The following is a 27,415-nucleotide window of genomic DNA, read 5'->3' on the forward strand; positions in this document are numbered from 1 at the left end:
CACCACAGAGAAGCATAAAATCTGCTAAGAGCCATGTATGATGGTTGTTTTGTAATATTCTTTCATATTCTTTCTAATTTGCCTTTTAATATACTTTTCAGCTCAGCGGTAGGCCAGCCTGGTTAAAAACACAGTGTGTATTAGACAGTCTTCTCAGATTAAAGGAATTTTTCACCCAAAAATAAAACTTCTGTCATTATTTATTCACCCGCATGCCGTTCCAAACAAAAGGAGAATTTTGAAGGGGCTTGAAGTGACATGAGGGTGAGTAAATAACATCATTTTCGTTTTTAGAAATTTTCAAAATCCACTTAGCCTTACATTGTTCATCTTTATGGTACATTACTTTACTCGTGTCGGGCTGTGAAATCATTCGGAGCACAACAATATTTCCGCAAAAACAGCTGAAGCAGTATGTGAGCACTGCACAGCCAGATAGACGAGCCAGCAGTGGTCTTATCAGCCCGGCCATCCATCCTGTCCGGTGCTTTTGGGCTGTCATTGCTGTTTGGATACAAACTCATCTTCTGATATCACAGAGATATAGCAGAACATTTCCGCAGAGACATACTGCGGGGTCAGCACTTTATTTTTGTGCTGTAACTTTATAAATCTTATTGGGCTATGTGTTAAACCCACTAAGTGATGGAAATAACTGCCAAGTAAATCTCTCTGGCCTTCAAACAGCCGCATTTGATGTCAGAGACTTCTTTATGGAGCAGTAATGAGCGATGTGAACATGCAGAAGCTGTTTTTAGAGGCTAAAATCAGCACTGCTTCAAGGGATAGTTCACCACAAATGAAAATGGTCATCATTTTCACATCTTTATGCTATTTCTTTCTATACACAAAACACAAAAAGAAAAAAATCTGACGTGACATCACAAAGAACAGGCATTGAGCATGAAATATAAAATAGAATTTATAAATACATCTTACTGATCTTTTTTGTTTCTTCAACTGCTCATCACGACTTCAGAAAACACCATACTGTATGTTATCATAAAATTGGTCTATATATGATACACTATGTTCAGTCTGTTCTTGACATCTCTTAAAACATATCTTTCGAAGAATCGGTTGATCTGTTTTGCTCTTTTTGTGGGCCATGGAAGAAAGAAGAAAGTCCTGCTGGTCTGGAACAACGTGAGGTTGAGTCAGTAGTATTTCATTTTTGGGTGAACTTAGATGATGAACGCTGACATCTGTAGTACCTACCCTGCCATTCTCAGCTTAATTCTTTCAAAGTGGTCCAACCACTTGCAGTAAGCTTGATTCTTGCAGGAAATGCTAATAGTATAGAGCCATTTTAAGCCTGATTGGCCTTTTTGTATTAAGTAGGTGAAAATCTCATTGGACTTTTACATTTGTAAGACTTTGGAGGAGGGATGCCAGATATTTGGTCACCTGCCATATTTTTTCAGTTCTACATCGTAAGCTTTGAGGAGTTACTACTTAAAAATGGTAATTGAATAAATAGTAATTCAAATTAAATACATCTATGACAGTTATTCAGCTTGTCCAGTAACAAGCCGACAATATGCAATGTAGCATGACAAAACCTTCAATTGCAGCCAAGCTTTAAACCTTTACAGCCAAGCAAGCCGAAGCACTGATGATGCATTGTATAGCCAAAAGTATGTGGACATACTCTTCAAAATAACAGGTTTTGCTATTCCAGTCATTTCTGTGAGAATTAATAGATACTGTGGAAGAACTTGACTGGCCTGCACAAAGCCCAGACCTGAACATCACTGTGAACACCTTTGAAATGAATTGGATCACAGATGTCAAGCCAGACTCTGTCCCCCACCATCACTGCCTGACCTCACTGATGCTCTTCAGTCTGAATGAGAGCAAATCCCTGCTTCTGTGTTCCAACATCTAGTTGAAGGCCTTCCCAGAAGAACTAAAGCTTTCATAGCAACAAATGGAGGGATTAATGCTTTTTTCCCCCCATGCTTTTGAAATTAAATGTTCAAAGACGCAAGAGTGTCAGTTGAGGTCAGGCACTGATGTTTGGTGTTGGAATCTGCCTTGCTGTTCCAGTTTATCCCAAAAGTATTCAATAGAGGATCGGGTCTGGGCTTTGTGTTTTTTGTGCTTTTTGTCTGGGCTTGCTGGATTTGTATTTTTTTTTAAGAGAGTAGCTTGACTGTAGTTGACCTAGTTTAAATTAGTGGCTTAGAAAGCTATAGTTTCAAAGTGGCTTCCTCAACAGTGCACATTACGGTGATCTATTATGAACTAAATTAAATATTTTCTATTAAAAGTTTTGCTTTAAAGCGACTTTGTACAATTGCCCTGTACATTTTTTTTTTTGAGCTGTCTTTCTTCAGTTTTTATATTTTAAATAGAGCATTGCATAGTCCCCACCATTTTTCTTTCATGTGTACAAAGCAGCAGAGAAAACTGTGATGAATAATTTTCGTGAGAAACTCTGGCATATCTATTATAAACAGAAAACCCGAAAGGCCCTGGAGCATGACTTCATTCACCTGGGAAAAAGACCAAGGCAGCACTCTTATGCAGAGCTACTGTTTTACAAAATCCCATTTCTTGCTGTATTAGTCAGTCCTTTTCTGTAACTTTATAGGCTTACAGAAAATGGCCTTAATATTCCCATTTTCACGATGATGGAGTGATTAGTCCTCCCGAGAAAAAAGGGGCTTTTCAAGACTTAATTCCTCCTATTTAGGCCTGATTAAATTAACTATTTGCGCTGAAGGTTCTAACTAGCTGCCGTCGGCTGATCGTGCTGTACAATACAAATGATTCGATGCATGACTCTGATTTGTTAATGTATGTAGTGCATAACTCATCTTCTCATTGATATAATGTACTAATGCAGTCAAATGTAGTCTTTAGCCTAAGCATGTTGAGGACCCCAATCATCACTCCTAGAAAGGGAAGCCTTTTAAAGGAAGTGCAGACTCAGCGAGCGTGACTAAATGCCTTTAAAAAGATTACAGTACAGTCAGTGGATGAGAATGAATCAGTGTAAGATGCCAGGGTCAGTCCTTTTACTCATAGAGTTACTGGAAATCAGGATGAACAACAGCTTGGGCCTTTTTTTTTTTTTTTTGCATATGAATTTAACACTTTTGCTTCTTAATTGTCAGTGTTCTCTGTATGAGTACAGAAAATTACTAATATTGGCCATAGTTTAGCTTCTAATCTGATCTACAGTCACAGATCACAGATATTAAAGAGATCACCCAAAAATAAAAATTGTCATTTACCCTCATTTCCTTTCAAGCCTGTATAACTTACGCTTAAAGAATAAATACTGATGAATGTTAAAAGGGTCATTCCGTGTCAAATCAACCAAATTTCAGAAATTTCTCCGGCTCAAATTTTAGATTTTGCTAATATTTTTTCTGAAGAAAGATAAACATGTGATGATAGCCCAAATATTAAATGTCATGGATTAATATTTATTAAGTAATCCAATATATTGTGGAGGGGGCTCGAAATGGCACTTTTCACCTGAGATTCAGAGTCAAATTACAGGAGGTTAAAAATGACTTCATAAAGATGGCAGCATCACGATATTATATTTACACAGAGATTGGTTGGTCTGTTAGTAAAATATGTTGACTTTAGCAGTCTTTGTTTCATTATGTGCCAATGGTGACCATTCAGAAATGGGTAAACAGCACTTTTCAAGTTTTTCTTCAAAGTCTGCATGCCTGTAACTCAAGAAGTATAAAAAATATATTGATGCCCTTTTAGATCTTGGGTCTTAACAAACTTTCCTTTTGGCATCTTCATTTTTAAGCCCCTTTATGAGTCAGTTCTAGAGATATTTTAATTTCAATATGGCTCCATGAGTACATTCTTAAAATGTACATATTTTCAGTGGTCAAAAACCAAATGTGGGTCAATTTGCAAAATTATGATGATACTTTTCTTTTAAAGAGGAATGTCTGAAGAACAAATAACGTTGAAACTAGAGATGTATCTCGTTTAGTTCTGTCAAAACAACTGCATTGAACATACATGTCTGAGTGCCATAAATATTCTTTTTCCATAGTTTGCATGCCAATAACTCAAGACGTATTGAAGATATCGCAATATGATTTTAGATTCTAGTTCTTAATATACTTTTCTTTTGGAATCTTCATTTTCAAGGCCCTACATCGTTCAGTCACAGAGATATGGGGACCTCAATGAGGCTCCATTTTCAGATTGTTGAATATCGACTATTTTAGTGTCTGAAAAGCAAATGTTGGTCACTTTGTATACAGCTGATAGTTATTGTATTGTATTTAAAACAGAATGTCTGAGGAATAAGTCGTGTTGAAACTAGGAATGCATCTTGTTTCCCTCTATCAAAACAATATGCACAGAACCTACCTGTCAAGAGTGCTAAAAATGCCCTGTAATGGTAAAGTTGCGGCACATTACCTTTCTGTCAGTAGTCTATTCATAAGATTCTATATATGAATCAGTTTCAGGGATATTTGGAAGAAGGGATTTTGTTCATTTTAACAGCTTCTGAACCTACCAAGAGTTCAAACACACAATATTGTAACATGTTTGAATCAAATACCACACCTCATAGGGAAAAGTGGTTGCTTTTACCACACATTGCATTCACATCAATAAACCAAGATTTGCCTAACCTGGATTAATTATTAGAATTTCTTTTTCTTTTTTCTTTTTATATAATGTGAGCATAGTCATAGTGCTAAAGGGCGTATTTGGCATAATCACTGATAATACCTCAAACATTTAAGGTCTCTCACACTTGAAATAATTAACACTGGGTAATTCTAAACCCCAGGTAAATGTTATTTAACATCTCACACTGTTCATACTTTAACTAGCGTTAACAATTAATCCTGATCATTCATAATCTGATGTGTCACACTGTACATTCCTAAACCCCTGAAAATTATTTTCATTGTCAGCAGTGATGACTAGATAAACAAAACCACAATTTGGACATGGAGCTGCACCAAGATGTAGGATTAAACCATACAGGGCCTTAAAAACAAACAAACCCCCCCATATTATGTCATCATATTAAGATGACTTTAATACACCTTGAGTTACAGGCACACAAATTTTGGAAAAAGAATAGGCCTATTTATGACACTCAAACAGATATGTCCTATACAATTGTTTTGATAGAGGGAAACGAGATGCATTCCTAGTTTCAACATTACTTATTCTTCAGACATTCTGCTTTAAATACGCTAAGTATCAGCTGTATACAAAGTGAACATGACCAACATTTGAATATTTTTTGCACTAAGACATGTATGTTCAATGCAGTTGTTTTGACAGAACGAAACAAGATGCATCTCTAGTTTCAACATTATTTGTTCTTCAGACATTCCTCTTTAAAAGAAAAGAAGTATAATATTTTTGCAAATTGACCCACATTTGGTTTTTGACCACTGAAAATATGTACATTTTAAGAATTTACTCTTGGAGCCATATTGAAATTCCAGTATCTCTAGAACCGAACCATAAAGGGGCTTAAAAATGAAGATGCCAAAAAGAAAGTTTGTTAAGACCCAATATCTAAAAGGGCATTAAGACTTCTTGAGTATGCATGCAAACTTTGGAGAAAAAAACTTGAAAAGTGCTGTTTCCCCATTTTTTTTAATGGTCACTATTGGCACATAATGCAACAAAGATTGCTAAAGTGAACATATTTTACTAACAGGCCTACCAATCTCTGTGTAAAAATAACATTATGATGCTGCCATCTTTCTGAAGCCATTTTTACCCCCTTGTAATTTGGCTCTGAATCTCAGGTGAAAATTGCCATTTTGACCCCTCTTTACAAAATAGTGGATTACTCTGTAAATATTTATCCATGACATTTAATATTTTGGCTTTCATCACTATACATGTCTGTCTTTCTTCAGAAAAAATATTAGCAACACTGTTAAGATTTTAGTCAATTAAGATTTACAGTAGAAAACTGTATTTTATTTACAGTTGCAAACTGTACTGTTTTACAGTAAATTACTGTAAAAAAATCCAATTAATCAGAATACAACTGTAATTCATTAATTTTAATATAGATGTCATTAGATTTTATAATTTTATATAGAATTAATTTTATTTTTACTCTACATAGGTACTACTGGCATTCAATTAAAACAGACAATAATTACAAAATATCAAATTCTATATTTAAAACTTTGCATGTATAACACTTAAAAAATACAGTCTTTCAAAAACACACAGACAAAAACAAAAACACACAGACAAACGTACATATATTTTTACCTTGCTTGCTGGTCTTATTCTCTTGTAAGGTGCATTGACACACAGCGCAGATGTTCTCGGAACTCTTCCACTTTTGCGGGTTCATCCCCGGGCAAAACCGCGCGACTCGACAAAAGACAATATAGAACCCATTATATATACTATCTACAGTGGATGCGGACAGTAAAGTGATGCCCCGCTATATTTCTGACGTACAGATGTACTCCAAGCGCTTGAAATTCTCCATTGTAAGAATGAATAAACTGAAGATTCTATATTCAAGTGTTCGTTTTAATCGAATAAGAATGAGTAAACGATGGCAGAATTTCTATTTTTGCGTGAGCTCTAGCTTTCAGACAAAGCCACTGAAACCAGTATAAATCATTCACATTTTACATAGTAAATGGAATTTGTTTTGAAGTACAAATTTGTTTTTGATGACATCAGGGGAAAGAAATGATAATCCACAGCTAAGCTTTCTGGAATTCATTATCTTAATGCAGTCTGATATTTACCGCTGTTCAGCAAATGACATCCGGAAATAACTCCACAAAGCAAAGAAATAAAGTTGCCTTCAAGGAGAAAATATGTTAAAAGTGATATGCAGCCATGTGAAACTGCTGAACACATTGTAAAATGCTTTCTTATATAGCTCAAGACTATACGTAATTTAGTTAACAGAGCGGAATGCATGTTACAAGGCCTGAGACTGAAGTTCTGAGCCCATTTTATTGGACATAGTTCTCATTAGAGCAGCTCTTTAAATGGCAATTTACATGTGACCCAAATTACTGGCAGTACTGTACCAAAATGGCCCATTTGGATAGAAATTAATGAGAAGAGAAATGCAATAGCCATAGATTATCTGTCAGATGCTGGTTGCCAATCCATCATGTTGCATGAAATTTTAGTGCCGTGTTGAAATTTGAATGTTAGCTTTAAGGGAAAAAATATCATATTCCTGGTCACTTTATTAATGCAGTTGGAGCATGTGGTGCACATGAATTGGGTGAGCTTTAGCCCCTGCCAGGCATGACTGCTCACATTGCAACATGTTTCATTAGAGCTGACGTTTACTCCAAATGGATGTACCCTGAACTTTCAGACTCCAGTGCCACGATAAATTGTTACCATTTTTTTGGTAGGTGAAGGGAGGACCACCTGATATGGGCTAACTCGGTTCCTTCAAACATGAATAACCTCACCGCTACATATCCGCCTGGCTAAGTGTCATTTCAACTGGAATTGAACATGGTGGTAAAACGGGTATTTCTGTTCAATCGACTGCACTCCGCCAGGGCGTTTTGCTACATACTGAGCACACAAGAATCAATAGAAATTCAATTGGCATTAGATAGAGACTTGGGGCTGTGTATCTCCCATTTAAAACTGCAAAGTCCTATATTTGCTGCATGGGCAGGCATTAACCCCGTCGCTGAATAAAAGAGAGCACTGCTGAGGAGAAAAGACAGCTTGGATTATCACCAGAGAGTAAATCTGAAGAAAGTTTCTGAATTCTTGTGGATAAAGAAACATTGATCTCATATTGATTCTTTAGTTTAGGCCAGCACTTTGTCCTTCGCCAGTGTTTTGTCTTTTTCGCCTTCATCCGCTAATTGTAGTCATGAAAGAAAATTCAACGATGTCTGTAATGTGTTCCGGTGGGACACTGGGTAATGCATACCATATAAAGGTGCGGTCACATTTACCAATTTTGAGTAAGAAAATTGAATTTGAAGAAAAAAGAAATTGAATAATTTAATTACAAGTAATTGCTTGAGGGTTAAAGCTTTCCCTACACAGATTTCGCGTTGGGTTCAAGTTGGCCGCGTTGACTAAAGTCCCATTCATATCAAGGATGATAACTATAGTGATAACGACACAGTGGAATGTCTTTCAGAACGATTTTTTCCAACTCATAAATGATAAGAACATTGAGATCTGGTCAGAATTATTGCATGCTTACGATAAAAAGAATGTTATAATGTTTTGGTGTGAAGACAAATATAATTATTGTTAGAATGGGCCAGAAATCTGTTTGTAGGGCTGGGCGATAAGACAATAACGCTAATTATTGCGATACAATTTTCCTCAATAAAATGATAACAAAAGTTCAATAGAATGATTAAGTGCATTGTGATTTAAGCTATAGCGTTTGTGCATTTATGCTAAATATATTCCGACTACTGTTTTTTTCATACAAATACCTAGAAACCATATTTTTGCCATGGTATTGAGGTGCAATATGTGTCATTTTAACTGTGGTTATCATGATCTAAATGTATGCTACTATGGAAGACCAATGGTTAATTTTAATGAAACCCAAACAGTCAGAATAATTCAATTTCATCATATAAAAATTGTTACAATGGTTGTCATAATCTTTACAGGTGTTACTGTTTTTGAAAATGAACATAAATTTACATCTACTACCACTGTCAACTCAAGCTATTGTCATATGTGCATTTCTAAGAGACAAAAGAATTTCCGGTTGCAATTATTATGCAATGATGGATTGTTTCCATATAAATTCTTCTCTTCGTAGAGCAGCTCGTATCTGCAGCAGACAGAATCGAGTGCTTTGTGAAGTTGTGGCAGTGAATCTAAAGGGACAAATACTTCAATAACACAGTGAAACAGGCGTTTTCTCCTCCTGAGTCTTTACCTAGTTACTGTGGTAAACAGCTGCTGTTGGTGCTCACAGCGGACTCACATTGATAAGGGAAATGTACCATGGTTCAGATCCAAATAATACAGTTTTAAAAGAAAAGAAACGGGTGGAATCGGACCAAGCAATCGAACCAACAGTGAAAACGACCTAATAGTTGCAGCATACTAAATGTCAGCATGTCCTTTCAGAGTCTTTTCCTTTAGTTTCAGTCCTTTGAGTTTAATTAATACTGGACTCTACGGTGTAGTTGTAGAGATGCCCGAGACAATGCTTAGTACCTCAAGTGACATCTAAATTAAGCCAACAAAACTGCTTTTTCACACAATTCTTATTTTAGCCAAGCATATCTATGGCCTTTGAGTGATGAACCCTTCGAATGTGTGAGGTTAACAGGTCTAGGGAGAGTCAGGCCCTCTTTATCCAGTTTAAAAATGCGATTTGCCTTCCAGGCGCTGATGCATGGGCTGGCGGGTGAAAAGGTTAATTTCATTGCCCTGCTGGATTAAACAATTTTTGGATTTAATGGGGAGAGAGGACAAAAGGAAGCGAATGAAAACTTGACTTTTGGTGACCTTTAATGGACATGGGAGCCGGAGCCAACCGCAGGACTGGGCCAACACTTCCAAAACGGCACCCACGGGTGGATGATTTTAAACTGGGCCTGCTTTTTACATTTATAGCTCTTTAACGTGTGTTATTCATAAAGGCGGGTTAAGTGACATGATGATAAACTGGAAGAATTGCAAAACTTAATTTATCGCTCTGATAAGAGGAGAGTTTTTGGAAAAGTTTAAGTTGAATTTACTGGTTATCTTTCATGGTTCCTGTATTTAAGAGATTGGTGGACCTAATATGATGACAGAAGAAACAAATACAGTGATTCTTTGTCATTTATTTGTTTAAACTGTGATTAAGTTCATTGTAACAGCAGGGGAGATGAAATGATGCTTTATGATACGGATCTGGTTTGAACTTTTATATTCTCAGATATTCTCAAACAACACAGTGGCAAGAAGTTCAGTTTGTAATAATTCATAGCTGTGCTTGTGTCTGCTATCCCAGTTGGGTTCTGTCTTGGGCAGGGAAGTTCTGCAGTGTGAGTAATTTTCTTTTGTCCTGAAGGGCCAAACAGAAGTCAACACAATATCCCACTGCGGCCATCAGCTTGAAAATTTAAAACGTTGGAATTATTTATGCAGGCACAAACACTGATGGTTCTGAACATCCTTTTAATGAGAGGCAGTTAGAAGTTCAAAGCATTAGAACCGAAGGACAAACATTTCATGAATCAACAGGCAATCAGTAACGAATGAAGATATTAAATGTACAATCCCAGAGTGAGAGTGTGCAACACCGATAAGAACGCAAAATGTTTTTTGTGTCTCTTAAAGCTCAGTTGGTCCAGGATGAATTACTGTGGCTGACCTAATTTTCCCAAAGTATCTGAATCCGACTGGTGAATTGTGCTAATGTGCTGAGCAATTAAGTAATTGCCCAGTTTCCATTGTTGCCTAATAATAGAAGTAAGAGTGAAAATCTTCTCGTCTTTAGTGTAGGACATTGTTTCGCCGAGATACTGTATGTCTGTTTTAATATTTAGCAAGGAATAAACAATGCTGCATGCAAATGATAGGAGAGTACGGTTCGGTAAGAGTGGGATTATTTCATTTTAAATATTTAATATAAAATACATGGATTTATTTATTTAAAAAATACACTCACATTTGATGTTTTTCATGTGTACGTTTTGACATGTACATTCATTTGTATCATTTAAAACAATTAATTGTAATTTATTTTTAATTAGACAAAATATAAAACGTATACTGTTTTAATCATACATTTTTATGTAGTGTATGATATATATTTTAAAATATAATTTATTAATAATAATTTTGGCTATTTATTTATCCATAACATAAAAATAATTATTTGCTAAATTATTGGTTATTGTTATTTATATACTATTACAGTATTTAATAATATCTTGAATTAGTTTATAATTTATATTTTCATTTTAGTTTTAGTAATTTTATGTGCTAAATATTTTTATTTAGCTTAAATTCTTTAAACTTTAGTACTTCGTATTTCAGTCCATCAAAAACGTAAAATGTATTTTTTATTTCACCTTTATTTCAGTTAACAAAAACAATTTTTAATAGTTTTATTTAACGATAACAACACCACTATGGACATTTTTGTTTACTTTTGTGCAGTCTGAAATTGATGTTATGTAAAATCTGGTTCCTGAAGCAAAACCACTTGAAAACGACTGGTGTAAGTAATGCCGCACTTTCACATATCTTGTGGTGCTCAGATGTGCCCATGATGATAGTCATAGCAGTCATTCAGTGTAATATTTTATGTAATGGGTCTTTGCTATCAATGTATATCAGTGTTTGAATCTGGGAGGTCTTGCATTAGCCCAGAGCAGACAGCTGTAGTATTGATGGTTCTGTTTAGCTGCTATACTCTCAAACCATCATCGTCTTTGCCTGGAGAGCTGTCCAACCCTTATATTTTATCCACACATGCAGCTGTATAACACAATGAATATCAATAAGCTATCTGAGCACAACCTGTTTGCGTTTATGGGTAGATATGATTTGTTATTCAAATTAAATGCTTTGATTTAATTGTGTTCATAAGCATGCCATGAAAACAAGCTTAGAAATGATGATTGATTTTGATAGGACCTCATTAGAGCGATAACGATTAGGGTCATTATAACCTTGTGTTGGTTGTGATTGAGCAGCAGTGTAATGTTTCATTGGACTGGCATCGCTCTCCGATACCATGATACATGAGGTCCAGTGATTTCATTAGGCCAGAAAAGATGGATGTATGGATGGTTGAGAAATTGTATTATTTAAAATAATTTTTGTCAGTTTCTCAGGATCCATCTATCTTATAATATAGTCTTATAATTATTACTTTTTTTTTCTTTTTAATTATTTTCAGCCTTGTGGGCAGTGCAACGACGTTGCGCTATGGGAGTCCCAAATTCGAAGCACTTCACTTGCTGTCCGTTTTGATCTGTCTTATCATAATAAAGGCAAAAATGCCAAAAATAAATCTTAAAAAAAAAAAAAAAAACTGACCTTACTCACCCCAAACATTTTAATGGCGCTATATATTTGTACACTGTGTATGTGTGTATTTGACAGCATTGTGGAAAGTTGACTGTAAAGTAGGAAAAAGATTTTTGCATGTAGCTATTTATATGTCTTTAGCAACTCGTTACGGTCTATACCCTCTCTAAGATTATAATTATAGATATAAATAAGTGATCATTTAGATTTTTTAAAGAAAGTTGATACTTTAGAGCCCTGTAGAATACGGGTTAGACTTGGTTTCAAATTCAGCGTTGTAAACTGAGGATTTTGTCACTGACGACACCCAAGACCTTCAGACTGTGCTATCTTTGTGTCCTTCGTCGTGTTGTCTGTTACTCTGGAGTTTTTTTTAAACACGAGTCACTGGAGGCCACAAAACGATTGCTGTGCAGCATTTTTCTCAGACATCTGTTCCACGGCCACTCCTGTGGGGAGGCACTGCCACAGCTTTGAAGTGCTGGAGCTGTGATGTTAGATTTGTGCTTGTCTCACACTTTGTGGAGGGAGTGAAAACTCTGCTCACTTTAAAAAGCCCCAGTACGCTGAACTTTTTTTTTCTCTTCATTTTTTTTTTTAACTGCTGTCTTGTTGAGAACTGATCTGACTTTCCTGACTTTCTTTTGATGATCTGGAGTATTCTGGTTTATCATAGTGTAAGACCTGTTCCCTAGCTTTTAATGTTAAGATAGCATTTCATTTGCATTGAAGGTGTTACTTATTAATTTTGCTTTGAACATTTGGAACTTAAAGTTCAGAACTCTTCAAAACAGTGGGTGCAATAGGTGTAACAGAAAGTGAGCGTCAGGCCGGGTCCAAAATTAACATTCACCAAGCACCAAATTCAAGATTAAATTGGCTGAATAAAACTGCAGAAACTGCAGCGTTGAATTGTAAGAACTGTAGTTTGACACTTGCTGGTTAAACTAATTCAGACTATTCAAAACAAAGATCAAGCTGATTCTGCTCAATGTGTTAAAGGAATAGTTCACCTAAAAATGAAAATTTTCCTCAGTCCATCCAAGATGTAGATGAGTTTATGGTCACACTTTATTTTGAGGTCCAATTAACAAACCATTAACTATGACTTTTGCCTCAATAAACTCCTAATTTGTTGCTTATTTATAGTTAGTAATGTAGTTGTGAAGTTTAGGTATTGGCTGCACTGTAAAAAAAAAAAAAAAAAGTTGAGCCAACTTAAAATTTTAAGGCAACCAGCTTCAGCAGATTTATGAGTTTTCTCAAATTGCCGTTTTAAGTTTATACAACAAAAATGTGAGAATATCCCACAAGAATAAGTTGAGCAAACTCAAAAATCTGCTAAAGCTGGTTGCCTTAAAATTTTAAGTTGGCTCAACCTTTTTTTTTTTTTAAGTGTAGGATTAGGGATGTAGATTATTAGTGAGAATTGGTCCCTATACTAAAGTGAGTAACACTTTATTTTAGGGTCTCTTAATTAGTTGATTATTAGCATGCAAATTACTAGAATATTAGCCATTTATTAGTATTAATTAAGCAATTATAAGTAATTATAGTAATTATTATTCTACATTACCTTATTCTACATCCCTAATCCTACCCAATACCTAAATTTATCAATTTACTAACTATTAATTAGCAGCAAATTAGGAATTTATTGAGGGAAAAGTTGTAGTTAATAGTGAAGTGTTCCCTATTCTAAAGTGTTACCGAGCTTATTTCTTCAATGGAACAGATTTGGAGAAATTTAGCATTACATCGCTTGCTCACCAGTGAATGGGTGCCATCGTAGTGAAGTGTAATTATGAATTATTAATGGATTTGATTCTTACAAACATGCAGCTTTTCGCTTCAGAAGATGTTACAGTAATTGATGGACTGGACTGGAGATGTGTGGATTATTTGTGGATTATTGTAATGTTTTTATCAGCTGTTTGGACTCTCATTCTGACAGCACCCATTCACTGCAGAGGATCCATTGGTAAGCAAGTGATATAATGATAATTTTCTCTAAATGTATTCTGATGAAGAAACAAACTCATCTATATCTTGGTTGGCCTAGACTTTCCTTTTTCCTTTAAAGTATTTGCTACTGAAAAATTAATAAATTATTTATTAAGGAAGAGCTTTCTACATGTTTACAAATGTTGAAAATACCTTAGTTCATCGGTTTTATTTCTAGCTTAAAGTGTCTGACCCCCTTTTGGCTGGTGGTTAACCAGAGCTAACTTGAGATAAAGGCATAGCAGGAATTGCATCTGTATAGCTGTCTACTGAAAACATTGAATGGAATGCAGCGTTTCTGCTGTTGGTAAAAAAGATGTTTTTTTTCCCCTTTAAAATTAATTTCTGTCCAGAATAAACAGGTCATGTCTTCTAGCGAACTGTCTGCCAAAGGTTTCAGGTTTCCTATTGTGACTCAAGTTGTTTCAGTGGAGTGCAGCGGCATCAGTTCTGTTTGAAGATTCGTAGGGGTGATGTTTGTTTGTTGTTGTTGTTTCTGTAGAGTGTAAGAGGGTTCCAGAGTAAAAATCTCATTCATTTTCTCCATAGAGAAATTGATTTTTAACGTTTAAACCTTTCAAGGCTGATCTACCATGAGCTCTGAGATTAAGCCGTGTTATATGCTTCTGTTTGAAACACAAGTCAGTGTGAAAAATCATAGCAATAAACATTGTATTTAGTTTTAATTGAGTCTGTCTTCCTATCTCAAACTACACTACTGTTCAAAATGTTGTGGTTGGTACTCATTATTCATTTACTTTATTAAAGATACTGTAAAAACAGTAATATTGTGAAAGATTATTAACAACAAACATGTTAATGTTTTTTTTTTTTTTTATAAGATGTTGAAAACAGTTGAGCTGCTTAATATTTTTGTGGAAAATGTAATTTCTTTTAGGTTGAGAGATAAATATTTTGTAATTTCTTTACTGTCACTGTAATGCATGCTTGTTGAAAAAAGTATTAATTTCTTCCAATAAATAAATAAATATATATATATATATGTATATGTGTATATATATATGTATATGTATATATATATGTATATGTGTATATATATATGTATATGTGTATATGTGTGTATATATATATATATATATGTGTGTGTATGTGTATATATGTGTGTGTGTGTGTGTATATATATATATATATATAATACACACACACTCAATAATTTCAAATTCTTACCATTGTGCTTGATTTGATTGCATCATTACACTATTCGTTCTTTTGACTCATAAAATATGTACACAATCTTTTCTTGTTTTCATTTGTATTAATTCTGGAACCACAGCTGCTGAGAGAGTGTGTGGTCACTCCTGTACTCTATTATTATTATTTATTTATTTATGTGTGTGTGTGTGTGTGTGTGTGTGTGTGTGTGTGTGTGTGTGTAAAGATTTTCATTTGTTTATTTTTGGCATTTAAATTATTTATTTTCCTTCTAGACCACATAATGGCTTGTCATACCACAAACAAATTAAAGCAATCATAAGTACAGTAATGTGAGATCAATAAGGTTCATTTCGTCCTGTTAGGCATCACTAACAGCAATTTAGTGCAAGGTATAGGTGCATTTGTGGCATTATGGATCTTCTCATTCCCTCTTGCATTGCTTCATTTGCCTAATTGCTTAATTTGCCTATTACTGTATTATATTAACCTGGCATTATTACAGCACTATTTCAAAACCAACACTCGCTAAACCATTATAATGAACCACCCATGACCCTCTTAGACTGTTTTTATTATCTTACTGTACTTATAAGTGAGGAATATATGCACAATTTTCAGATAACAGCGATATATGTGACTGCTTAATTAGTCATTATTTTACCAAGCGGTGGGTTTTCAGCTGAACTTGCAGTTAGCAGTGCTAATAATTAGCAGAAACAAAACAAACAAATCTGGGGAAATACTATAAATTAATGTAAAGTGTTTTGTTTTTTTATGACGAAGTATTACTTGCAACCTGGCGCTAGTTTATCCTCGCAGTCCAGACTGCCATGTCAGCGGTTCGCCGCATTCATTGACATATGAGTCTGCTAGCAGCTTGCATAGAATGCTACAAATTGACTTTTGAAATCTGTCATCTTCGTAGTCGGGAATAGGCCGTTGTTGAGGTAAAAAAGATGACCAGTAATAATAGAGCACACTCGGAATTCTTCACAATTATTAGGGCCAACTATACGGCCTTTTGACATTCCCAGAGACATGTCAATGCCATCCACTCCTAACATCAATACAGTGGTCTCCTCAACAGCTCTTGACACAGTTTTCATTGTGTGTGACCGTTTTGTTGAGTAATGGGATCAGAACCAGTTCTCTGTCCAGAAAGCTTTCTGGCATCGGTCTGAGAGCCAGGCTGCCGGCACCTTTAGTCCAATGAGGACCATAGCTTTTCTGACAAAGCCGTTTTCTCAAAGGTAAACTTGTGAATTATTAAACAAGGGCTTGGTCTAGGGGATGCCTGAGGTAATCTGCCAGTCACAAATGTGAATATTAGAGCTCTCCATCACATACAGAGAGCCTGCTGCTATTGAGTCTGGGTGTATACAGAATGGTGAATGCTTATTTACGTCCTAAAAAAGGCAGAATTTAATTGTATAAATGTGATGTTAATCTATGCCTGTCCTTGAAATGTTTACATCTGATCTGTCAACCGTGTTTTATGCTATATACAATTGAAATAAAAAAATATATATACATACTATATCTATTTTATTCTTTAAACTAACATTTGGTATGTTAATCAAAATATATAATATAAATGCCTAATATATATGTAGATCAGTTGCTATGTAGCCTATTGAAAAAATTATATTCAAACTGTAAACTCTTAAGACAACATGTAAAAGAGTATGTGGGTTCATTCTGTAAAGGATTTGTCACATTGATTAGAATGATAACTGCTAAGTTTGTGAGTGTTTTTGATTGATTCATTAAAGGGCAGGCTTAAAGTCATTTGTTTGTGAATCAGACTATACTGGTTGTGCTGTATGTTTTAATTCACTGAGAAGAATGAGTTCATAAGAATCTTTTTTTCATGAATCAGACTACACGGGTCACGTTGAATGTTATTGCTTGCGTCACTTGGGCATACTGTAGTTAAGCATTCATATTGTAAATGGGTTTAGAGTGTAGCCCATATTGTTAAAAAAAACAAAAAACAAGACACCTATTGTTCTGTCAGTACAAGGAGGATTTTTTTTTTTTTTTAGTTTTTCACTGCCTCTTTCAAAATTTCAGCTTCTAACTCTGTGTCTCTCTTTTTTGTCCCCCACAGGAATGAAAGTGAGGGCTTGCATGTCGCAAATGTCAGGTAAGTTAGGAGAGGGCACTCTCTCTGTGGATTTTGGCTCATCTGCTGTCATCATAAAGCTCATAGTATATGCTCTGAGAACTGCATTTCTCATTGCCATGTCAAATTATGCAATGCACGTTGTTTAGTAGACACATGTCATTTTCATGACTGAGTCATGCATGTTTGTTGACATTTTCTGCATCCTGTCTCAGATGCTCATTGACTTCTTGGAAGGATATCCTCATTGTCCCCTTTACAGATTTGTAATTGGTTTCCATTATTGGGGATTTGTAGAAAACACTGACAGTGAAGTTTTTTTTTTTTCGTTTTTTTTTTTCTCGGGCTGATTTTTGGATTATGTGGATTATTTTTAAGCTTTTAAGTTTAAGTTCAAGGGCATTGTGTAATCATGGTCGTACCTTGGAAAGCTATTGCTTTTTTTGTTTGTCCGATTTGATTCAAAGCCTTGAATGGTGGGTTTTATCGCCTTAGGCATTTAGTCATTTATTCCCCATATGGCATGGCCAGGTTTGTATACACTACCTTCTAAAATAGCTTGTGGCAGTGATGTATAATTTAGAAAAAGTTTTCCTGTTGTTAGTGTGTGTGCTATAGTTAGTAGCGGTTTTATTTATTTAATTTAATTAATGTGTCCTAAAAATGAAAATAATAGGATAGATTAGTACCAAAACCACTTCGCATTCAAAGCGAAATTGTAATCACTAGAGCAACAAATAATTGATTTATTTGTTAGAGTCGTCATGTATGTGTTTATTAATATATTTGCTGAAATCTAAAGACAGACAGTGGATGAAGATATTAAATTAAATGTGTCACAGGTTCATTTGAGCATTTCGTTTGTCAGCAAGAATAATTAATGTGATCTGAATGTTGTATTATTATTATTTAATGCATTTTTGGATATTTTGGTTAATTTTCATGTTTTACTTTATTTGGTAATGAACAAGTCCTACATTACAAACCTGAATTCTTTATCAATATGTCACAAACTATTTACTAAAATAGTATTATTTGTCCATCATCTAATTATTATTCACAGGCTAAGCCTTTGCATTTGTGACGTCACAGACAGCAGATCTGTGAAGCACTTTTTAAAGTGATGGCCATAAATATCACACATACTGTACTGTAAAACATCAAACCTAAACTTTGAGACCTTTTCAGTATCTTGAGATTGCTGAGTTATTGCTCAAGTGGCAAAAATAAGACATATGTTTGTACTATCTGTCTGCTTGGCACTTCAGTTAGACATTGTGAACCTTTTTTCCATCAATTTTGAGCCGTGGGTCTCTACATCATTGTGATAGATTCTCTTAAAGGACAGGTCTTCAGAGCACCTGTGAAGCAGGTCTTTATTAATAACATTTGTGGGGCACCGTTGGATTGCAACTCAAGTCGAACAGAAAGACAACTGCTGTGGTATCCATTTGGTTGAACATTTACGGCTGTATCAACACTAGGTTATTAACAGACTTAATTAGATCCTCTCTCAGCACTGCAGTGTTATAGCGTGTGAATCAATGTACCTCAACGCTTCCTTCCAGCTCGGGGTGGCATTGGATTAGATGGAGCAACGAAATCCTCAGGGACTCTCCCATACATCCAGCAGGTCCCCCTCAACACTCGTAGCGTTTTGTGAGCCACTGAAACGGTCTTGTTCGGGGTTTGCTGTTGATCCCAGATTTCATCAGCCAGGGAAGTTTGAATTGAGCACTGGAGAGGAAATTGTTGCAAAAGAAGCTCAGACTGCTTATCAAAGCGAGAGGCTGTCCCTAAGGAGCGCTTCTTGAGGAACATTGGTCTTGTGCAACAACATTAAACACGATAACACACAACAACAGTTGTTGTCGGTAATTTGCAAATTATCTGGCTGCAGATGGATGGCACTTATTAGTTTTATGGTGAAGTGCTGTAAGGGATCGAGGGTGAATGATCATAATCAGGGAAGATCGCTGTTTATTTTCTGTTAGGCGAGCAAACCAGGCAGTTTTCTAGACCGAGGAAAGCCTTGTTGTCTTAGCCTTTAGCCTGTATGAAAACCAAAGGCCCTGTGTTGACAGTCTCTTGGCTCAGTCTTCTTCCCCCGGATCTGTCTTATTAATATGAAAAACTTGATAAGATTGTTGAATTGGAAAAGCAAGTCAGATATGAATCTAAATTTAAAACTCTTTCCTGTGTTAGTGTGAATGAACCAGATGTATGATTTGGCAGTGTAAGACCTTTGGGAAGAAATGTTAGCGTGTTGTGTTTTAATGGACAAATAAATCAACAGGTCTTTGGTCATTTTGTGATGATTCGCATCCGCTGATAAACACATCTGCTTGGCTGAGTTAGAGCTCTTTGAAATGTTTTTTTTTTTCACAAATTCCATTTTCTGGATTACATTTTTTCTGTTTTAATTTTTCTTCAGTCTGTTTTAATGGTTATATTAAAATGTAATATTTAATTTAATAAAATTTAAAATTGTCAAAAAGCATTTCTAATTAATTGAAATCATGAAACTTACACAATTTAACAGCAATTTATTAACAGTTTACTGAAAATTAAATTTTTAAGGCCCTTTTGAAATACGTTTTATTTTTCTCAAATTCAGTTTTATTTTTTATCAAATTCTGTTTTCCATTTAGTTTTTGGATTCCATTTTAATGGTTTCATTAATTTTTTATAATCAAAAGCATCTCTAAATAAATGATTTTATTAAAATTAATTAATTATTATTATTATTATATTCTGGTAAATAATTTTTCTGGTAAATATTCTTTGAAAATAATGTTTTAACAATAATTTTATTATTAGTAGTAGTTCTATCATTACATTTAGTAATACATTTCTGTCACAGTTTCTTCAAGTTAAACCAAACTTTTATTTTGACGGGTTGCTGTGAAGACCTTTGAGTTTCTTTGAGTTTTGTATATGATATGGCAATAGATGGTGTGTTCATGTACTCATATATTGAGGCGGCAGAGGCTTAAAACACAGCAAGCATCACACACGCTTCAGTATGCGTGTAGTAAACGAAACCGTGCGTCTGCGCCATTCATTCGCATAGAGACACGCAGAACATGCAGGATTCATATTTAAATAGTATTTTTGCAGCTTAATATTCACAGACACTAGACCATATCACGTTTTGATTTAAGTCTGCTCACCTACTTTTGATTTATTCATCCAAAAGTTGCCAAATTCCGTGACATTCCGCATTATAGTAAATTCCGTTTTTATGACCGGATTCCACATTTTCTGCATTGTGGAAATCATAGGGCCCTACCCTTGTGTCAGTTCCATACTTAAGTCCCAACTTTTGTCCAAGCTTTGTAAATAAATTACAAGCAATTTCTGTTTTACCTTTATTTGTTTGTAAAAATTGTGGGACAAAATAATACATATTTTTCATATATTATTGTAAAAACTAAAATGAAATAAAAATTTACAGACAAAATGGAAAAAAGAAATGATTGGAAATCAATGATTATAAAAAATTACAACATATTGTAATGTACTGTATATAGCCTACTAACGTTCAAAATTTTGAGGAACATTTATTTATTTATTTTTAAAAGAAGTCACTTACACTGGGTGTGACAGGTGTGTTTTTAGAGTTTTGATTGTGGAGGTCTCATGAAAAATATTGATATCCAGTATATTTCACAGTAACTACTGTTAAGCCCTATTAGGATGGGACTAGTTTTCCAGGGGGTCGTTAGAGAAATGTGTGTTTCACAGATGTACTTGGTGATTTTAATGCCGTCCGAATCTGCCACGTCTGTGTTTTTCTCACACAACCTCTGTAATAATTCCAGAGCAAATTACCTACTGTTTTTCTGCAAACTCAGTGATCCTCTGAGAAAACTAATCCAGTCCGAATGCAATGTCTGTGATTGCTGGTGATTTTTATTTTTTATTTTTTTCACAACGCGTTTCCTTGTGTGTTTTGGCCAACGTGAATTACCGTAGACGCTCTTACCGCACACACATTTGATATGTTTGCCTCCCGGCAAAGAAAAAGTAAAAAATAAAATAACAATAATAAAATCAAGAGCCAGATCACATAAACTGTTAAGACTGGCTATTGTAATATCAGCGTCAGGTAAAATGATTCACGTTCATTTCTGCACTCAATTACATAATGTTTTAATTACATATGTACCTTTATGAAAATTAAACACGGGTTTACTGCAAATAAATAACTAAAGTAAGAGTAAAGTAACCACACATTAACATGGTTTTGCTATACTAGCCATTTAGCTTCACCATGGTATTTGTGTGAGTATACTAATGGTAATCAATCCGAATGACTATAGGCAATGCACACATACAGAGCGTGTGATCTCTGAAATGCCCAGATGTACAAAACAGCCCCTCCCACCTCTGTAATAAACACAGAGATGTTAGTCCTGTCCGAAGTGGTACGTGAAAATCGCAGATGTCAGGTGATAAGAATCGAAACTCAAACGTAATTTAGAAAACTAGTCCCGTCCGAATAGGGCTATAGTTTTAAGCAGCTGTTTTATCCCTAGAAATGGGGGCAAACACTTGGAGAAAGCAGAGACTGTGGGAAATTCCACTTACAGTAAAGTTCTCTTCTTCGATATCAAAGCTTCGAGCCAAACTCAATTGAGTGAACAGGCATATCGCTCATATCTCGCCCTTATCTGGACGTTTTTAAGTCCCCCCTCAGTCAGACTTTGATGTTGACACTGATAAATGGATGCTGGCAGTCGAGTCAGATATCAGTGTTATTTCAGCCACTGTTTTAAAGTCGTCAAATGCTCTCATCAGTTTCAAACTGCAGACAACATGTTGAGCCTTTCTAGGACAAAATGACAGTTTGAGCTGCAGTGGAGGATGTTATCCTTGGATTGTTGTGTGAGTGAATGATGATACACTTGCCGGGTAACTTTTTTTTAACAATGTTGCTTGCGCACTTTCCCATTGAGAATGGGTAACAAATTTCTATATTTCGATTATAATTCGTTTTTATTATTTTAAATCAGAGAGTTTTAAAAATAGTAAACCAATGATAAGCACTAAAATAACTTGTCAGTAAAACTTCGTAACGCCATTGGATCATCAAGCTCTCAGCGAGACGTCGTAACTTCACCCCGCCTCCATTCAGATTGACGCGCCGCGCACAGCCTGGAGACAGATCTCTGCTTTTTCGCAATGCAAGGGTAAATAAATAATTGATGTTTCAATAGTACAGCGTTTTCTTTACTCAAACACTATGTCTGTAAAGGATAATGTTTTTGTGTGTTTGAAGAGTGGAGAAGAATTAGTTATTTGTCGTCTATATACTTGTGAGTTTAAATGTCAAATCAAAAATATTTTCAATACACAAATATCAACAAATATGAAGGAAGGAATCTTATTTCACTATTTACAGGGTATCTGCAGAATTTTTCAAAATAAATTTAAGGCAATTTATGACCCATTTTAAGAGCTGCACGAGGAAAATGAACACTGAAAATGAGCGGGGTTGGACAATGTCTATGGTAACATACAGTATTGAGCCATAAAATTACATGATTTACAGTTCAGATACAGGTTTTCACAAAAACAAATATTTCAGCATTTCAGGCTATAGACCATTTTTATGAAAAGGGATAAATCAAGCATATAAATTGTTAATTTAAAATGTATAAATATTACTGTCTTAATTGTTTAATTTTTTTGAAGGCATATTAACTTCTTTCTCATTTACAACTCTGTGTTTGCTGCGTAAAAAGTTGATATTTGCATCGATCTGACCATAAACAGCAAGAACGGCTTATTGGAAATGCAAATTCATTCTCTGCCACGAGGTGGCGCTTTAGGAGCGCTGAAATATTGCGGTTTCCCTGGAAACGCAAGCAGCTCCGCACTCATAAACGGTGCTTTATCAGGAATTATAGTTTAGATGAAATTAAAATGCCAACGACACATTTCTGAGGACAGTCGGTTACAGCCTTCAGAGACATTCACATAAAGACATCCGCGCCGCGTTTTGACTTGAAACGTGCAGCGCTCATATTTATTCAATGACATCGTTGCCTTTTGAAGTTTAATCCTGCTGTATCGCGACTCTTGTCTTTCCGTCCCCAACTGTAAGACCTCTAGAAATTATAATTAAGACATTTCTTATACCATTTAACGTATTTAAAACTTTTTATGGCCTTAAGTTTGATACAACTCACTTTAAGAGATTATAAGGACCCGCGGGAGATCTGTATTTAAGGTAGCCCTTCGGGCAGGCGGTGATGCATTTTGGTAGCCCGACTGGAAAACACAATAGTCCCGGGACATCGGGCTAGCGATTTTGCGAGCCCTGTAGCTACAATCAAAGTTATATAACCTGTAAATTTGATGAAAGCATATAATGCAATGCACTTGCTGCTTCAGATAACAGTTACAGCCGTTGTAATGACAGACAAAATACTCCATCTCCGTCATTCTCTGGGCAAAAACATTATTAACTCCATTTGAGCTTGATTTTCATACAATGTGAAGTGCAAGTGCCCCCGCCCCGCCACTGGTCTCACCTGGTTGTCAGCGTTGACGGCAACATTGCCCACAGTCACCCGGTGTATCAGCCTGAGAGTCTGTTTCTCTGCTGAAAATGTTTAGCGAATATTGAATGGAAAGCTTGTTTGTGTTAGTCTGTATGTGTGTTCCCTAACTGAAAATAAATTTAAAAAATAAATACATTTATAAAAGTTTTAAAATCAATTTATTTTTAAATTCAGTTTATTTTCAGGTAGCATCATACAGTATGTATGTATTATTTATTTAAATCTGCTCATCCAAAATATTTTTTTTATGAATGCTGTTTTATTTTCACGTAGAAAATAAGTAATCTCCATATAGTTATTATTATGAAAATTATAAATTTATTAATAGATATTTTTTATTTATATTTTATTCCCACTGTTGCAAAACTAATTTATATAGGAATTTTCAGGTAGCATCAGTATTTTGTATTAATATTATGTATTATTTTTATGAGTATTATTAATTTATTAATACATTTTTATTAATTAATTTATTTACATTTAAATAGTTTTTTTTAAGTTATATTTTTAAATTAACTGATCCAAAACACTGTTACAAAATCTATTTATGAGTGTTGTTTTTTTTCCAGGTATTTTACACTTTGTGTTGTGTAATTGTTATAATTATAGAAAATTGTTAAGAAATTAAATATACACGTGGCACCTTTACATTTTTTTTTTATTTCCAGTGCTGGTGGGTATAAAGGAAAAAAAAAAGAAAATTGAAAATGTATTAATATTTCAAGCTTTCACTTCTCTGTATATGTTTGGCAGTATATACGTATGTAGTAATGACTACATACAGAAAGGAGAAAACACCCTTCACACTTGGAAACACAAAACAAAACTTCATATTAGTCTTTAATCACTTTGAAAGCACAATTTATTGTGGATAACTTAAGATATAACACTTTCTCATAAAACTTACAAAGTGTAGTCTGTTTGACAAATCGTTTCAATTTCAGTGACTCTGACCATCATCGGAGCAGAGTGAAATGTCACCTCTTGCAGTTTTCTTTATTCACTTTACTACAAACCAAAATATATCACTGCTGCCAGGCTTTGCAAGTGGCATACATCAGCAAGACATCAGCACGCCTCTGCTTTCCACCGAGCGGCCCTGTACAATACATGTCCTTCTAGACTCCTTCTGGACGTGTGTGTGTATGTGAGCGAGTATAGCCGCAGGGAGGTTTTTAGGCCTGGTCCCCCAGAGCATTTGCCCTCTCTCATTTTCATCTCGGTCTTTACACTCACCTTCCTGCTTTCTCTCTCGCTCTGTATGTGTCTGCTCATTGATTTGGGGCCTGTAATAGGCTGCTCCATTGAAGCCTATCCACTCCGGGTGCGCGTGTGTGTGTGCTTGCGTGCGTCACACAGCTGTTGGCAGGCTCTGTTCCAGCACTCTGATGCTCACACTAACAGCGCAGAGTAAGACGGGTGCTTTCTGCTGACACGCTGTTCTGTACTCGGCCTGTGGCTTTGCCAAGGTTAAGTAGGCAGGGCCGGCCACACACTGGTTGCTTGCAGATACTGGGAAACAAAAACATGTGGCTGTGTTGCTGACCTGAGAAAATGCTTCTCTTTCAAGTATCCGGAAGAAGGAGGGTATCAAGGCATGTCAGAATCCAGTATTTGGGTCACATCCTGTCATCTATGCCTCCTTTTGATTGATTTTCGAAGGCAGACAAATATTTGCCTTTAAAAAGTAGAGTAATATATTTTCATGTAGAGTCAAATAGAGACTTTTTTTATTGTAATGCATTATGAATATTTTTTATGTATTTATTAATTTATTCATAAATATTCATATGTATTTATCTGCAATACAGTTGAAAAGTTTGGGGTAGGTAAGATGATTTAAAAATATATATTATTATTATTATTTATTTATTTTTTTTAAGTCTCCAATACTCACCTATTAAGGCTGCATTTATTAAAAAAAAAAACAATATTTTAAATAAATAATGCAGTAATGTTCTTTAAAACAACTGTTTTCTATTAATTCATTTTAAAATGTACTTTATTCCTGTTATGGAAAAGCCGGATTTTAGAGCCATTATGTCAGTCTGCAGTAAATTTCATATTATTATCAATGTTGAAAACAGTTGTGCTGCTTAATATTTTTGTGAAAGTATGATACTTTTTTCAGGATGAATAGAAAGTTCAAAACAACATCATTTATTTGAAACCGAAATCTTTTGTGTAACATTATAAATGTCTTTACTGCAACTTTTAATCAATTTATTTTATTCTTGCTGAGGAGAATTATTATTAATTATTATTGTTAATTTTTATTGAGTGATATTGTATTCATTTTTTTTATAACTTTATCTAAAACAAAGAGGTCAAAATAAAAAATAAAAAAAGCAGATTTTCAATAATAAGGACTTCAAGCAACATGGATTCTGTGCCTCTCCACTCTTCCTCCAGACTCTGGGTCCTTGATTTCCAAATGAAATGCAAAATATACTTTCATCTGAAAAGAGGACTTTGGACCACTGAGCAACAGTCAGTTCTTTTTCTCCACAGCCCAGGTAAGATGCTTCTGACGTTGTCTCTGGTTCAGAAGTGGCTTGGTAGCCATTTTCCTGAAGACGTCTGAGCGTGGTGACTCTTGATGCACTGACTCCAGCTTCAGTTCACTCCTTGTGAAGCTTTCACAAGTGTTTGAATCAGCTTTGCTTGACTGTATTCTCAAGCTTGTAGTCATCCCTGTTGCTTGTGCACCTTTTCCTACCCAAATTATTCCTTCCAGTCAACTTTGCATTTAATATGCTTTGTTACAGCACTCTGTAAACAGCCACACCTTTCAGTAATGACCCTCTGTGACTTACTCTCTTTGTGGGGGGCGTCAATGTTCGTCTTCTGGATCATTGCCAAGTCATCAGTCTTCTCCATTATTGTTGTTTCAAAGAACAAGAGATACCCAGAATTTATACTGTAGGGATGGTCATTGATTGAAACTCAAATGTAAATATTCTAATATTTTGAGATACTGATTTTTGACTTTCATGAGCTGTAAGCTCTAATCATCAAAATTAAAACAAAAAAACTTTTGAAATGTTTTACTTTACATGCAATGAATCTAAAATATATGAAAGTTTCACTTTTTGAAATAACTTACAAGAAAAAATTAACTTTTTCACGACATTCTAATTTATTGAGATGCACCTGTATAATATAATATCATTTTTCTCATGTAGTATAATTTTTGTATTTACAAATATATATCTGACTATTTTGTGAAGGAGGTCCCTCAAAAGTGGGAAAATCATATACTGCAAAAAAATAAAATTATAAGAAAATACCATTTCAGGCTTTCTACTTCAAAATTTCACATTTAATTTAATGTGCTACTTGCTGTTTTTTTGTTTGTTTGTTTGTTTGTTTTTTTCATTATATTTAATTATTTCTAAGTGAACATATTTTCTACTCCAAAATTTTCTCTGTGTATATGGGGATGCTTGACATCACAATATTAGAAAAACTACATGAGGGGCTCCCGTTAGCTTCGGACACAGCCTGAGAGAAAGAGTGCTGATGTTTTCCCAAAATCCCTTTC

The 27,415-nt window shown here is 34.9% G+C and overlaps 1 protein-coding gene across 3 annotated transcripts in view; it reads left to right on the forward strand.

Annotated features, from left to right (window-relative positions):
• Nucleotides 1-27,415, forward strand: part of iqsec1b (IQ motif and Sec7 domain ArfGEF 1b) — a 189,236-nt gene that overhangs the window by 37,169 nt on the left and 124,652 nt on the right. For all 3 annotated transcript variants that reach the window (XM_058791009.1, XM_058791010.1, XM_058791013.1), the window contains exon 2: nucleotides 17,285-17,320. In XM_058791009.1, coding sequence (XP_058646992.1) covers nucleotides 17,285-17,320 — 36 coding nt within the window. The remainder of the gene's footprint in view (nucleotides 1-17,284; nucleotides 17,321-27,415) is intronic.

This window comes from Onychostoma macrolepis, chromosome 11, assembly GCF_012432095.1.
Source record: "Onychostoma macrolepis isolate SWU-2019 chromosome 11, ASM1243209v1, whole genome shotgun sequence".
NCBI lineage: Eukaryota > Metazoa > Chordata > Actinopteri > Cypriniformes > Cyprinidae > Onychostoma > Onychostoma macrolepis.